This window comes from Diachasmimorpha longicaudata, chromosome 5 (assembly GCF_034640455.1).
Source record: "Diachasmimorpha longicaudata isolate KC_UGA_2023 chromosome 5, iyDiaLong2, whole genome shotgun sequence".
Taxonomy (NCBI): Eukaryota; Metazoa; Arthropoda; class Insecta; order Hymenoptera; family Braconidae; genus Diachasmimorpha; species Diachasmimorpha longicaudata.
Genome location: NC_087229.1, coordinates 9,043,287 through 9,059,511, shown reverse-complemented (window position 1 = coordinate 9,059,511; position 16,225 = coordinate 9,043,287). Strand labels below are relative to the sequence as shown.

General features: G+C 40.8%; 3 protein-coding genes across 3 annotated transcripts; all 3 read right to left on the bottom strand.

The window, feature by feature from the left end:
* Positions 1 to 719: 719 nt before the first annotated feature.
* Positions 720 to 2,213, bottom strand: LOC135162176 (E3 ubiquitin-protein ligase RNF12-B-like). The gene is made up of 3 exons (XM_064120364.1): positions 2,106 to 2,213; positions 1,355 to 1,754; positions 720 to 1,243 (listed from the first exon to the last, which is right to left on the bottom strand). Exons 1-3 carry the CDS (start codon positions 2,202 to 2,204, stop codon positions 939 to 941), a joined length of 804 nt encoding a protein of 267 aa, XP_063976434.1. The 5' UTR covers positions 2,205 to 2,213; the 3' UTR covers positions 720 to 938.
* Positions 2,214 to 3,759: 1,546 nt separating this feature from the next.
* Positions 3,760 to 9,047, bottom strand: LOC135162264 (uncharacterized). The gene is made up of 4 exons (XM_064120505.1): positions 8,521 to 9,047; positions 6,665 to 7,727; positions 5,310 to 5,762; positions 3,760 to 4,325 (listed from the first exon to the last, which is right to left on the bottom strand). Exons 1-4 carry the CDS (start codon positions 8,533 to 8,535, stop codon positions 3,952 to 3,954), a joined length of 1,905 nt encoding a protein of 634 aa, XP_063976575.1. The 5' UTR covers positions 8,536 to 9,047; the 3' UTR covers positions 3,760 to 3,951.
* An 808-nt stretch (positions 9,048 to 9,855) lies between these two features.
* Positions 9,856 to 14,431, bottom strand: LOC135162263 (uncharacterized). The gene is made up of 2 exons (XM_064120504.1): positions 14,266 to 14,431; positions 9,856 to 13,864 (listed from the first exon to the last, which is right to left on the bottom strand). The coding sequence occupies exons 1-2, from the start codon at positions 14,287 to 14,289 to the stop codon at positions 10,019 to 10,021; spliced, it is 3,870 nt and encodes a 1,289-aa protein (XP_063976574.1). The 5' UTR covers positions 14,290 to 14,431; the 3' UTR covers positions 9,856 to 10,018.
* Between the last annotated feature and the right edge of the window lie 1,794 nt (positions 14,432 to 16,225).

The window sequence follows — 16,225 nt, the reverse complement described above, 5'->3', positions numbered from 1 at the left end:
CCATTCTAAATGTTTCGTCCATTTGAAATTACATATTCTTCATTTCTAACGAATGCGGAATAAATCTACGTACAAAAAAAATGACAGAAAAACCTCGTCAATTCGCGAGATATTCTTGTTGCATTTCTATTGAACTTTCTACTAGTTTTTGACTTTTCCACGAGTTTATCCCTGCCCCTTTTCTTTTCATTGAGAAAATCAAGCAACGAGATCTCAGAAAATTTCAGTCGACAACGTTCTGTCGAAATTATTTCAGTAGAATAAATCCACTTTAAAGATCGAATTCTACTGACTTTTTCGAGCGATTATTTTTATCCAAAAGTTCACTAGAAATTCATTACAGTTATCTACTTATTGATTCACCCAGTGGTTCTAGCAAATATTTCCCTGCGTGTCCCCAGGATTTCCCTTTCAGTTATTCTCATCCTCAAAGAAAGTAAAAGAGAAAATTCCCCCAGAAAAAAAAATAAAGATAAACTAGATCGTTTAGGCTGTTGGAGGAATGTCAGTGATCTCGCCGGAAATTCGAGCCAAAGGGGTTAGCCTGGCCGAGTCGAAGGCGAGGCTTCACCCATTAGTCAATATGATGTGACTGTGCCCTTCTCCCTAGAGAGCGGGCGCAGTATTTCGGTCGGCTGGGCAGAGAGGGAAAGCCAGCAGCTCGATGCAGGTGTGGCAAAAAGCTTTTTCATCAGCAAAAAAAAAATATTTTCCAACCATTCATATCTAAATTCACATGTTTATTTCAAAAAGTCGAGTATACAAAGTAATCAACAAAAATAATACTCCAACAAATAATAAAAACTTTAGTAACAAATAATAAAAACTTTAATATCACTCATTCGATGTAATCAGACTACGTTTGTAACAAGTCATCATCGTTTTCGTACATTCCATTGTACTAGGGAATTCGAATCAAATGTTACAATCTATTGCTCCTAATGGCCGTGGGATTTGGAGTGATGATGGATTGTTTTGTAAACTGGAATTCTAATGGGATATGGTTTTTCAACCGGAACCGGAATGTGTCGTTCAATTGTTATTGGCACTGGTTTTTCAATGGGAAAGGGAATGTGTTTCTCCACAGGATAGGGCACCTTCTTCTCCACCGGAACAGCTACAGTCTTGATTATCTCGATCGGCACGGGCTGCGATACTGGCATGATCACTGGATAAGGTTGAGGTACCTCCACAGCCACCGGATGAGGTATGTGAATTTTCACTGGGTGAGGCACTGGAACACCTGGAAATACACCCATAATGTTAATATTTTTAAGGGAACAAGAACAAATGATATAAATTACAATCTTCATCATGTGCCTCAAAAAAAAATTAACGAGTCCTGGAATCTCACCTATTTCTTTATAGACAGGTACCGTAATTGGTTTTGTAACTTCAACATGCTCAGATATCGGTACAGAATGTATGTGATTATCAACGTGAAAATCATGACCACCGATATCCTCGTGACCACCCGATGAAAAGTGATTAGAATCCTGCGTATCGTGGGTAAACTGTCCGTACTGGGAATAATCGTGCTGACTGTCTCCCAAGTGCCCGGTTGACGGTTCAAATCCACCTTGGGCTGATGTACCATAATCACTGCCACCGTAGTCTCCGCCTAGGGAGCTACGAGCGATTCTATTCCACTGTCCGGAGTACAAGGATGATCCATCTTGAGCATCCGAGTTACCAGTAAGAAACATTGTTACCGGTGTTGCTTCGGTGCACGATAACAAATAAATAAGGGCCACCTGACAACCAATTAATTAATTATGCACTAAAAAAAATATGCACTAAATAATTCCATCAAAAACTGTATCTCTACGACACTTTCGATTGACCTTCGCTCATTAGAGGAAAAATGCAGCCAAAAAATTAGGAAAATTTGCCAGAAAGAAATTCTATAATAAATATTCCAATGGAGTTGGTTGGATGGAAAAACAAAATTCTATTTTCCAAAATGAAAATTAATACAGAAGTCGGGAAAATTTTTTTCATATTTTTTCGTTCATATTTCTTGATACAAATGATGACGCACTCATGAAAAAATGTTTTTTTCTCAGTGTCATGTTTCTAGATTCTATAATGAATACTCTACTCACTAATCCACTGATGATATTCATTATGGGTTCGTTAGAATTAGAGGAAAGGTTGAGCTGAGCGTAGGAAGTCCTTGCTATGACTGATGTATCCATTGCCATTTCTCGAGCTGATATACTAACTCGCCTTTCACTGCCACCATGGTTTGTTTCGTTGTGTTGTTATCCGGATTGATTTGATATGTTAAGTTGTTATATTTTTCAGTCCATATTTAAGTAACTGTGGGCATTATTACACCGGTCATATACGAGGTATTGGGTGTGGGACATTTTTATTCTTGTGAAAATGGTGAATGTCTGAAAATCCTCTCTCTTTCTCGCTGAGGACCCTCTCGACTTGTTCCTAATGATCGTCACCGAACAGCACTATTGTTTGCAGTGTACATGCATTTTACTCAATCAGTTGAGAATGTAATTTTCCTCTTCCGCTAATGAAAGCCCCGGTTGTTGACAATAATAACTGTGTAACAATAACACTACGGTTTTGGGTAGTATAGTGATTCAGGGAAGGCAGAGTGTTATTACACTTTTGGAATTAAATCCTCGGAGGAATTACAGAGAGGATTACTCTCATTTTAACTCATCGTATTTCATGCGCGAATGAACTATAATTGTTTACCAATAATATCCACAGAGAGATCAAAATTTATTTTCAAAAATTTCAAAGACTTCAGCTTATAGATACTTTCATGCTGTTTTTATAAAAAAAAAACAATTAGAAAAAATGAAAAAAAAAACAAAGTCAGTTACAAAAGTGGTTTGAAAACAACGAGAATTAATAAAAATCCAATTTGTACAGTGCATTTCGTTTCATCCCTATTGGTTCAGTCCAAACAAGCTGAAAAAATCCCGCAATGTTCGAATTTCACGAGCTTTCTGGTAAAGTTTAATGACCGGAAATTGGCTGCTCACACTTTGATGCATTCCAATTTAGAATTTATCTGCACGCGTGTGTTAACCTCGACTTGAATGAACATAAAGTTTGGAAATGGCTTCTCTGCAAGGCAAACGGTCAATTCCTTCTATAAGCTGTCACTTTCAATTGTGGAAAAGTCGAGTTGCTGAAATAAAATTGGAAATAGAGAGATTCGAAAGGGAATTGGGGCTCAATTGAATCCTCCGATAGCCAGATATTATTTCTTGCACAAGAAAACTGTAACATTTCCCTCGGCTTCTGATGTATTTGAATATTGTTTGAAGCGTTATAAAACCTCTCCAATGTTAACACTTGCTTTTCCCCTAGCAGTTAGAAAAATATGGCCCTCGGGGGCTCCGTAAAATTTATTGCGCTCCTTCCCAAGGTCTTCATCAATTGCTCATCAATTATCCATCAATAGTTCTGTCCTTCAGAATCAGTGATACCGATCGATAATCACAATGCGTCAGAACTCGCAGCTCTGTAGTTTGGTTCCTTCGTCAGGGATCGGGCGAGAGTGCGGAAAGAACCTGTAGGCGAATAGTCCGACTTCCTGGGGCATTCGAGCGAGAGATGCGAAAGACGTTAGAGAAAGGACGAACGTCGAGGGGAATAATGTGATGGGGGAACTATTCCCCTCCTGTGGTAGCTCCTCTGCACTTACGAAGTTGAGCAGTTATGGAAGTTTAACTAGGTAAGGTAGGAACAAAGTCAATAACATGTTTTTCCCCCTGACTTTAATATGATACAATAGTCGGATGTTATTCCATATACATAAATAAATTAATAGCGATTCAGTCAGACGAAAGTCTCAGCAGGATCACTGTCGTTCTCCCTTACTTCAGTACGTCCTTCATGTCATGGAGAACCAATCTTCGGATAATAGAAGTTGATCTCCCTGTCGGCTAAGGGGGAAGAGGGGAGGGGGATGAGTTAATGAGAACTGTTCTTCTTGTTTGATGATGGTACAGGATTTTTTCGATTTTGTGAGTCTTTGGATTTTTGTGGAATTTCCACAGGCTCGGATTCGAGGGAAGTGAACCTTGTAGGTCGCCTCCGAGGCATTTTACGCCCGAAGGAAGGCGATTTTGGAGGTAATGCACTTTTCTTGCCGCTCTTTGAAGACTCGGTGTCGTCATCGTTCCTCACAAATGATGGAAATTCGAGACAGGACTCTGTTAATTGACCTTCCCTGTCGCGTGTCGATGGGTGATTGCGAGAAGCCTTCTTGGCCTTTGAAGATGATGCTCTCTTACGGCTTTTTGGTGAATCGTCTTCATCAAGGAGCTCCTCCGAGTGTTCAAAGTCTGGGGAGAACAAAAAAAGTTTATCAATTTTCTCTACTATTATTCTTCGGTAAATGGAAGGTAAAAATGAATAAATCGTTAAATTAAAGAGCTTTTGTTTCCCAGAGAGACAACAAAAGTATTATGTCAAATCGTTTGCAGCGACTTATCGATTCTCTTTCACTTTATTTACCAGCGCATCGATAAAACGATGGAAGGCGATTTCGACTATTCATTTTGTTTGTTAAAAATATTTGGTTAAACATTTTTGTAGCTATTGATGCGTCGTACAAAAAGGTACTGAAGAGAGCTTCGTCGTCCTTTGAAATTCGTCGATATTTCGCGAAAATCTAGCTGAAACCTAAATCGACTTGAACCATTTCACCGTTTCGCTCCTGTATTGACGTTCTGATTTACGAGGGTCGAAGGTGCGATGGGACGGGAGATGATATCGAATTCAGGCATAACACCTTTGCAAAATCAAAAAGGCGTAAAAATACTCCATCAGTATTTTTTAGCACCAATAATCTTGTAGTCTCATCTTCCTAAAATTCACCCAATTTCGCTGCATGGCCGCAACCCTCTAACGCCCGAAAAATTATGAGTCAGAGAAAGATGGACGCTATGAAAAAAACACCTCTGTATTTTTTAAAGAAAGGGAGAAAAAATCCTCGAGGCAAATTCCTAGAACGACTACAACTAATCTCTGCTTCAAGGCACATCTCTATAAAAAAATAAAAGGCGGAGTAAGAATTCCATTGAATTTTTTATGTTACTCCGTTCAAAGAGTTATTGTTGCTTTTGTCAATAGTGATAGAATGGGGAAATAACTCACGGGAATGTAATAAATTCACGAGTCTTTCAGAAATAATTTTCCCAAGCCCATAGACTAACTATACGGTGTTATTTTCTAGTGACAGTCTTGCGAATTAAAGTGATTAAAATGTCTCACTTTGAGACACTAATTTTTCTAGTTCGAGCCTCATTCCGATGTCAAATACATACCTTCGGTTGGAAGTTTTTGTTTGTACGATTCCTCGAATTCTCGTTCATAATCAAAGCCATCGTTTTTACCGTATTTATCTTCAGTATTATTTTCTTCTCTTTTTCTAGCATTTTTTCCGCGCCGTTCATTGCGCTGACTTTCACCTTCTCCCTCATCGTTATACTGTTCACGAGAAGTTGAGGTGGCTTCTTCGGATTGATACTCTGATTTTTCATCTTTCTCTTCTTTTTCTTCGTCTTTTCCGTGACTAGCGGGAGAATTCTCATACTCCTCCTCCACTGGCCCTTTTTCCCCTCCGGATGCCATCTTTGTTCCGTACTTACCGAAAGTTTTGTCATAATCATTGAATATGCTTGAAGTGGGTACTTCAAAAGAATATTCAATGTTTCTAAACGGGGGCATGGAAGGAGTGCTGGCAAAGTTACCAGCGTTGTACGGATTTGGCCTTCCGCCTGAAATAACGAAGGCCCAATGATAAATCCACGTGACCAATCACATTGTCAATACAATGAACATTTGTTATCATTAAATGACCGTGCCATGGTTTTCAAGGGGTTACCTGCCCGCATCAACTACTTTAATTAATAAATTTAATAGAATTTATTGAATTAAAGATCACCACTTCATCAAATGAGTTTCACCGCAAGCGAAATCAATGTTTATTTAATAATTTCTCGCGATTTGCTCCAGTGATGGTAATATTTATCAGATCGCAATCGAGACGAGACGCGTGAGAGCAGGAAAACATCAAGTTCTCGGGCTTTGAACCCGGGTGGATATCGAAGCCCACGACCTTTCACTAGCCGGATGAGTGGTCCTGAGCTACCTTCCCAATGCAGTCCCTCCCCACCACTACCACCACACGTCTTGTCCAGTCTTTTCCCCGTCGGAGAGTGCATGAATGGGATTCGCCTGTCACAGACGGCAATTTCACAACTCACCAGAATTTTTTTATTTTTCCGTTGTTTATTTACTTCATCCGTTATTAGGTGTTTTACGATTTTTACCGAGCCTATCGGCAGTAACATTCCGAATAGATCCGCGACAATTCAGTTCCGGAAATAAAACCTCGCAACTGCTATTGCACCTTCTGATTTTATTCGATATCCGATGGTATCATAAAGATTAAGACAATTCCGGGGGATACGATTGTTCTGTGTAACACATTTTATTGGAATATTTTATAGCGAAGGTTTTTGGATCAGATTCTCGGTTTTTTCCTGTTGCCGAAGTGGTTTTTTTTTCGAAAATTTCTGTTGTGGTGAAAGGAACCGTGGAAATTCCTCTCAGCGTGGCGCATGATAATGGTATTTTCTCTGCAAATCAATAATTGCGTAAATGAATGAATTCTCACCCTGCGTGGAGCTTCCGTGTCCCGACTGATTGATATCAAGTTCATTAGCGACGTCTCCATGACTTTTAATCCTTCCGAAGGTCTGCGAACCCGGGGGAGCTTGTTGCGTCAGATGATGATTGAAATGTAATTGCGGCTGTGCGGACAATGGTTGATACGGCTCAAGTGCTTTGCCAACTCCCTTTGTATAGAAAGTATTCATACCACTGCCACTGAAGAGTGGTACTTGACCCCTTTGATTAGGATTGGAATAGTAGGTCTGCGGCTTGAGCATGAAATTCGATGTTCCCAGGCCGAAATCCAAATTTGGACTTCGTGGTGCGCTCACCGGTGCAGTAAGTTCCGAAAACAGGGACTTGGTATGGCTGTATTTGAATGGTGGAAATGGCTCGAATTTTCCGAGATTCTGCTCCAAAGTCGGGGCGAATGTCGGGGGGATGTAATTTCCCAATGTGCTGGTGGGTGGATTGTAGGATTGGTAATGAAATTCCGGAATCATTGCTCGTGACTGTGCCTTTGTCTCTGTGATTTCGCTGTTAGCACTTGGATGCGTCACGTACGCGTCGTGATTTACGACGAGTGGATAGTTTGGATCCTGAAAGCCAGGGCTATGGGAGACCTTGAAAAATGTGGTTGCAGTGGGGTAGTGCTGATTGTCGACACCTGTTTCAGAGGACAAGTGGTGAATCTGAGACTTGGACAAGTGGTTTGCTGGTGTCGCGGTCACTGGAATACTGTGGGATGCGTAATGATGTTGGAGAGTCGGCTCGAAATACTCGTGAGGGCTGTGAACAACGGCATGACGATAGACCCCGATAGTACTTGTCGGTGATAATGTGGTGGAGAATGAAGCCAGCCGGGGAGGGCGGTCGTATTGTGGTGTCACTGTGGCATCACTGTTCGTTCCTTGCCAGCTATTTTTTTTTGTTGTGTTGAATTTTCTTGCTTGCGAGGTCTTTGAGGTTGTGGGGGAGGCGAGGGTTGTCACTTTTGACATCTGCTGCCTTGACGCTGATGATTGACTCTCCAGTATTGCTCCTATCAGAAGTGCCGCCCGCAAAATCTACAACATTACGCAGTTATAATTTCCGAGAAACAAATTATAAATTTCACGTTTGGATGGGAATACGTGTGGGAATATTTATTGTGAGTAAATGGGTCATATGTATGAATAGAACATATGTAAGTCATTGGTTTTTATTATTTTTCAGTATTTCTCCGCGGGGGCTGATGGCTATAACAAACGTAATTTTTATGAAAGATATTAAATTTTCTTTTATCATGTTGAGTAATTTCCCTCGAGTAAATCTGTTGCACTTTATCAAATATTCTCGACTGATATATATAGTTTTTCGAGCGAGTACATTTTTACTCGTAGCGCGGGATGAAAATGAGAGACAGAAAGAAATTGAAGTAAATTAAATATTCATGGTTTATTATTTTACTTTCGATGCGAAGTTTGCTCTAGTTCTATTCATATAAATAGATTCATAATAAATTTTTAATAATTCGTAGTCTATGTAGTATTGGTTTTAGATTCAAAATATCCAATGGAAAGTATTTTGCACGAAAAAGTAGTACAACTCAATTTTACTTCGCAAGTGCTTCATGGAAATTCGTCGGCACGAAATCGTGTTTTTCCACTCGTTTTTCGTATTGTTGTTAGTGGAAAAATCAACCAATAATGTTTGGAATATTTCACTCAAAGAATTTTAACCGCAGACACCTCAAGTTGAATAATGTATGTTCAGAAAAATGGAATGAATTTCAAGAGATTAATGTTGTACACCGATTAGTAATTTTTATTTCACTCTTCTCACAACTTTTCGGTAATATTCTTCTCCATCCAGACGTACCCATTTTGTCCCCATTTTCTCAGTTTGAATGATCGATTCTCACTAAGCCGACTAGAATAAAATTTTCGTCTTTTATATTGTGTTGTTCAGTGGCGCGAGTCACCGGAACGCTTGTCACTTTCATGAAAATTATCATTGAATTTTTTTTTTGTGTTATTCCATAAAATTGGTCATAGCAATGAACCGCGAAATACCTTGTTGGATCAATAGCAAGATGTATTCGATGATTTTCGCGGGAATTTATTGCCAGTGGTAGTGATTGCTTTGTCCTGCGCCTCGTATAATTATTTTTCAGACTATTATTTCTTCTTGTTCAGTCGAGACAGCCTTGGTGATGATGAGAATCGCGAGGAAAATGAAAAATTCAACGGTCCATGAAGTGTAATTTTGCAAACTTTTCATTATACTATCCGCAGAATTGGCTATTTCCGGTAAGGAAACGCTAATTAGTTCAGATAGTGAAAGGTGATTCTTACGAATCTGTCAAAGAAATAATTTTTTTGTTTAATTTCAATGCCTCCGCAGCCATACTTTCACTCCGAAAAAGTGATCTCATTTTCTTCTTTTTTTATGTGGTTAATTGTAGGTGAATAAAACATCATTCGAAGAAATCAGTTCAATAATTCTTTATAAATTACAGTGTATAGAATGTATTTACATGTTCTCCCGCAGTTATTTTGTGGAAATAACTGTGAACTCAGACAGGTAATCATCAGTCATAAAAATATCCGCTAAACTTAATATCATTAACTCAGCGAATTCACTCGATTTACCATTTGCTCAGTACTTTGGCAAGATAAAAAAAACTACCGATAAATTATTCTCCTATATCTATACCGTGCTATTATCAATCATTTCACCTTTCGAAAAAATTTATCATATTAAATTGACATCTCAGTAGCGCTTATCGATGAAGCATTACAAGCTGTGGTGAATTTAGTGTCTGAGATATATCTCCAAATGCATCTACTTTCTTCCCAAAATCTTCTGCATCATCATAAGACGGTATCTCTTCGTCTGATAAAGCCTCTCTTCCTCCGCGTTCCTTTGATCTCCTCATCTAAAAAATAATTAGCACCTCCATGGTGAGCTCGCTGTTGATTTTTCATCAGCAAATCCTTTTCGTGAGATTTATCCTAATCGCTAAACCCTTTCTATATCCTCTCAGCGAATTACTCCGACCACGAGACGGCCTTCAAAGAGAATATATCCCACGATTACTGGAAGAAGTATGTGAAGAGCGTGGCCTAGTATTTATCTTTGATTAATCAATTCGATCCCCAGGAATCCCACTAATAGCATGAATACTCGCAGAGACAAGTTGAGCGGCTGTGATGAAGCTCGTTAATTCAGCGAATTTATTCAATTTAGCAATCCCTCTATGCTTTGGCAAAATAAAAAAATTGAATATAAATTATTCTCATATATCTATAACGTGCTATTAGCAATCATTTTTCATTCGAAAAAAATTCACTGCGTTTAATCAAAACCGCGTCATTTATCGATGAAAGTTTTCAAGTTTTGGTGGATTTAGTGTGTGAGGAATATCTCCAAAGGAGTCTGACTTCTTCCGGAAATTGCCTGAATCATCATAAAACTGTCCCTCCGTCTGATAAGGCCTCTCGTCATCCGCGTACCGTTTATTCTCCTGCTCATCCAAAAAATAATTGGCACGTCCATTGCTGGGCAGCTGTTTATTCTTCATCAACAGACCAAGCAAGTTGTGCATCCTGGGATGATTGATGTCAAAATACTCCTTTCCCAGCGATTTATCATGATCACCCGAACCTCTGATTATATCGGGAAATGCCGTTGTAAGACTCGGGTAATCCTCAAGCTTCATACTTTTTTTATATCCCTTCGGCGAATTACTCCGATCATGAGATGGCCTTCGGTGAGAATATATCACATGATTACTGGCGGAAGTATCCGGAGAGACTGGCCTAGTGTTTGTCTTTGAGTGTGGTCTTGACTTAATACCCTCGTATCTTGGACCCTTGCCCGGACGCTTTTTGCTGATATTATCAACGAAGGGAGTTTTAGAAGTGTATGAACCGACTTTGGGAGGGGTCAAATAGTCACTTATCCTCGTTTTCTCCCGCCCTCGATTGTGCTTACCATCCTGGGAAGAACCTTCCAGTAGTCCGTTTATTTTAAAATCTGATTTGAACAGTTGCTCTATGACAGCTGTTGATAATCCAGAATTTTTACCCGGCTCTACTGCTCGGAACTTCGTCTCGGAGTGATGAGCCTCCAGCAAATCCTTTCCACCATTTCCACCAATCATAGCTGCCTTGAATCTACTCAAATCACTCTTCAATCTCTCCAGCTCTGCGATATCTGTATCTGTCAAATTTCTCACTCGTTTGTCTGTGTTCCACTTGTGAGTATTGTAAATTGTTCGTAAGGACTCTCTGAACATCTCCTCGGCGTACTTCTCAAGATCCGAACTGAGCTTCGGTTTGTTAATGAGGTCTACCTGGGCCACTGGCGAATGTTTGTCAAAATTGCCCCCTGGCACCACTGGAACCAGATTCAGCTGATGGGGTAGGGGCCGAGGTAGGTGTACCTTATTGTTGAGCATTGTTTGGCTCTTGATGAGGTCCCAATTTGGTATGAAATTCAGGGGATTGAAGACATTCGGTTGATTTCCCTGAGTATTCTGTGATCCGATCTGGGTCAGTGAATCAACGTAGCTCTGAATGCTGATCGATTCTGGTGTGCTTGTCATAATTGGCCGGGGGGTCAGAAAGCCAGCTGTTGTACTCAGTATGGGAATAGGAGTCGTCAGAACAGCTGTCGCATAATGATTGACGGTCTCCACTGGATTCACCATTGTCAAGTCGATAGGACTCGGTTTTATATTGATATTCGGATTTCTTATTTCCACCGTTTGGGTACCAACATTTGGTAGATGAGCTTGGTCCATGTAACCATTCCCATTTTTAACATTATTCGCTGTATTCACGTTGTTGTTAGTCGTACTGCCAAGGCTGTCAACCCCATAAACACTCTGGTACCGATTTTTATTCACATCGTTAACCTGCACCTGCTGAAGTCTCCAGTTGTTGTCAAAAATATTCGCATGCATCAGCTGATTGGAGGCTTTGGGAATCTGCGCGATGTACGCGGGTTGGACAATTGACGGCTGCGACTGATGTCCATGATTCTGAAGTAGGTCCACTCCGGAGATTCCATGGGCTGCGTGAATAATCGCCGGGACGACCTGAGCTCCCCTGATGACTGGATACAAATTTCCCTGGATCTGGGGCTTCTGGGAATTATTCGGATTCCCAACAGGTCCTCTATCCCCTACGTTACTTGACGTCTGTCGGTACCTGTCATTATCATTGTTATCATTCCTGATGTTGTTGATATTGTCGCGACTACCGCTGTCTGGGCTGACGGAGTAGCTCGCAGACGTCAGGATGTGAGCGTTTTCTCCCTGATATTGATTCCTCTTGTCGGAACTGTCGCTCCCGTACTTCAGACTGTTCGCCTGCGTCTGATCCTGACCCCGATTAACTACGAAATTATAGTTGCCGGAGTTCATGGGTGTCTGGAGCAAGGTCTGCATCGTTGATTGAGGCAGAAACACCTGCGGTCCATAGGCATTCCCCAGAGCTGTTATTTTTGGTGACTGAGTGCTGTGAACAGCACGAATAGTTGGGGAAAATTGCTGAGAGATCGTGAACATCGGTGCTACTGTGCTCCCCAGGTACTGGGGCTTCCCGTTTTGAGAGTATTTGTTCATCTGCGGTAGCAGAACCGCCTGGACTGGACTGTGGAGTGTGTTTTGTCCCACGATGACGTCCGGAACTGGAGTGGAATATCCGTAAGTCTTCACTGGATTGGGCGAGAGCTTCGGGAGGAGCATCGATGCACTTGTGCTGATCATAGGCGAAGCTGTACTACTGATGATCGGAGTGGCTGTTATCACACTTGATATACCGGCGTTAGAGACGGGGAAGTTCGAGATCGGGACTAGATTTACGTTTATCGGAACCAGGAGGTTCGGATTCTCCAGTTGATTGATTTCGTAACCGCTGGATTGAGACAGCTCTACGTTCGGGGCGACTTGATTCCAAACGTTTGGCTCATTTGTGCTCTGGGGATTTACGGGTGGGTCTGGGCTCGGCGGGTTTGGGTACGTCTTCTGGGATGTCTGATCATCTGGCAGATCGTCGCGGTGCTCGTTATCCTCGTCATGCCAATAATTGGTTTTCACACGTCCTCGGGATTTTGTCCGTCCGCTGATCTTTTTCGGTTCGTCAGTGTCGCGGTCCCTCGTGTCCACTGGTCGCCTCGAGTTCTCTGGTCTTCGTCGGCTCTTGTGGATCCGTTTAGGACGCTCGGTTATCTCCAGGTAGTCGCTGCTGTCCGAATAATCCTCTTTTCTGTCGTATCTGTCTTCGGAGGCACTCTTCTCGTACTTCGGGTGGACGTAAGGGTGTGGGGTGGATACTTCACCGATGGTCTGGTGATAGTCAGATGGTTCGGCTATCACCACTGGCTTCGAGGGCTGATGACGGTTCTTGGGGATTGTCATCTTCTTGTCATTTCTTATCATTGATGTATGAGAGTCGAAACTCAACATTCCAGGGTTCGATACTTTCGGAGGCACTGGAGGGTAACCGAACAGGCCATAGTTAGACGCTCCATATTGCGGATAATTACTCTGCACTTTCTCCGGTTCGAAGACTGACGGCTTGTTCATAACATCCACCTCCGGATTTTGCGGATAGCGACGATTGTGCGCTCTTCCGTATCGTGTGTCAAGGTCATTGTTGAAGTAGTCGTCGATGAGTCTTATGCGATCCCTCGTGCGCATGGCTGAGGGCTTGCTGATGAATTTGCTGGTGTCTTTGGTGATTGTCTGCAAATTCCGCTGAAGATTCTCGTAGAATTCGTGATAGTTCGCTATGGCGGGGGTGTCGTTGTTGACTTTCAGGATTTCGAAGTCGTTCTGGGCTTCCTGGAATGATCGTCTGTCGAGACGGGAATTGGGAAGAGTCAGGAGCAGACGAGCTTCTGGGGAGAAGACGGGATTGTTCGTCCATGGACTCTGTGATTCATTCTTCATTGGCGATTGATGAGCCGGGGATTCCATGGGGTTTGGGGAATCGTAATTGATCATCGGAATGAATCCGTTGGAGTTTTGGTAGTATACGGGGGTAAGATCGACTGATGAACTAGTTGACACTTGAATTTTTGATACGGTACCGCCGCGGGGAGGCGATCCGGACGATGTTTTCGAGGGTAATGCCAGTTGGTCAAGCATTTCCTCGGTTTTTTTCTGGAGGCCTAGCACACATGCCGGCCAACAGAGTAATATCGGAATCATCTGGAAAAAGGAAAGTTCCGTTAACAACGTTTCCGGCTTGTTTGTCCAATTAGAAGGGGAAAATTCTAATCAGAGAAAACATAATTCATGATTTAGATGTATTTGGTGAACGGATGTAGAACTGAATGCGCATGGAACCGAATCATCAGATGGATTTCTCAATAATTTTCCAGTATTAGATTCAATATTGTTTAATATTATTGATGTATGGATTGTTCTGGAATTATTCAACGATACAATATATCACTGAACATTTTTTTTCTACAAAACATTTTCTATTAATTATTTTTATTTGAAAAGCGCACGGAAAACGGCCGGAATTTCTCATGAAATCAGTGAGAAATCGATAATACTCGGAACACTCACTGATATTACACGTAAAAAATAAAAAGCCTGCTTACGTATTTCGCCAGCATCTTCGCCATAACCAATGAGTCGAAAAAAAAATCCCAACAGTCGTCAAAAATCAACGGCTCGCGCACAATTTATTGAACACATCTGATCCCAAGGAATTGTCCTCACCAGGGCACAATGTGAATTCCTGAGATCCTCCCAGCTTCAACTTTACACGAGAACTAAGCCACATAGTGGATATACGATTTTCTTTATACACTCTGGTAACCAAGTGAAAAATATCGTTCTAAATATTATCCTATAGTCCACCACCTTCGGATACTTTCATTCGTGACACGCGACTGCTGTTGTAAAAGTCTTGTCCATTATTGTTAAAAAATATTGAAGGATGTACTGGATCACTGTTATTATGGTAATCATCCACCAGAACACTTCCAACATCGATGGATAAATGCGGAGAATTGTTATGATGATTGGTTAATGGGGTTTCACTTGGTCAGATATTTTCTTTCTGCGGATGAAGGATTTATTGAAGAATTTTTTTTTATTTCTTGTTGAATTTTTATTAAAGTCCGGGAACAATGATCGAAGAAGTCAAGTGGCCGTGAAGATTTGGATTTGGACGAACGATTAATTTTTCGGGCCTGAACCTGAGGATAATTTGAAACCCACCTTGCAAACTGATCGAAATTCCTCTGACACAAACTGATCTAAATTCCTCTTGGAATTCCCCTTTCAGGTCTTTTTCACTTGCCAAGGAAACTATCCACAACTTCCATAAAACTCTACTCTACTTTATCCCACGTGTCCGTAAAAAAAATCAAACAATATTGCAAATGAAAAAATTCACGTCGAGTACTTTCCACACCCGTCAACAGCTGCTTTTTATCACACATATTTTAATAGACTGTTTTGTCGAGTGACAATTATCCTCCAGCATGGCTGTTCAGACAATAAGATATTCCACGATTTTCTACATAATTTTTATCCAACTTTTCTTTCTTGCTGGAGACTCAGCAACTCAGCAAAAACGATGAGCAAACAATCGTCGGTCATTACTTTTGCAATGGTTATATCTATTCGCTCTGAAACACACGTATTACTATTGAGCAGTGAGCACGTGGGATAGAATCTATCGTACCGTGCAACTGCAGCTATGTACTTTTCATACTAATACACATCAAACATTGGCTACACAAACATAAGTCTTTCCATTAAAATCTGGCTGGTAATTACTCGAGTGTTTTTGCGATATTCATCGGGATTTACAATGTGAAAACATAAAATTAACGCTCTAGCCGGCTATTAACTGCAGAGTTTATTTATAAAATTGTGTACGTTTTCCAATTATGAAGCAGGGAATGGATTACCCTGAGGATGTTTCGGATATTCCAATACGCGTTGTGGTTCCCTATCCGTACGAAAATATTCTGCAAAGCAGAATCATAAACTGCTCTTTTACTACGTATAGTAAAGTTATTTTAACTAATAAATTCGGAAAAACCTGAATTTTCCACCGGATTTCTGTGAGAATTTTCTTCAGCTGGTGTATTGTGATTTTTTCCAGTGATACAATTTTTTACAAAATTTCTCTCCGTTGAAGTAAATTGATTCAACACGACAAAAGATCTCTTCAAGAGACCATACAATTTTTGAACAGAAGCAATTTGTCTTTCAGTGCGTGACATCGAAATTTTTCAGAAGGAGAAAAAGAAGAAAAATAGAAGGTGGAGAAATATTCATGGAAATTCTCTACATAAAATAAAATTTTCCTATCGAATTCCCCGTGAGAAAGCGTTGAAATTTCACAGGAGTATTCATTTTTAATTTGAATCTTTCCGACTTTGATAAAAATTCACTTCGTCATTGACTGATTTTACTAGTGAAAATGAATTGCGTTGAAGATAACGTTGGGGTTATTAACTGTGAAAATGATACATTGTCGACTCGCTTCATCTTCAGAGCGTAGGAGGAGAAAATGCCTGGGTAATGAAGTAATTAAGGCAC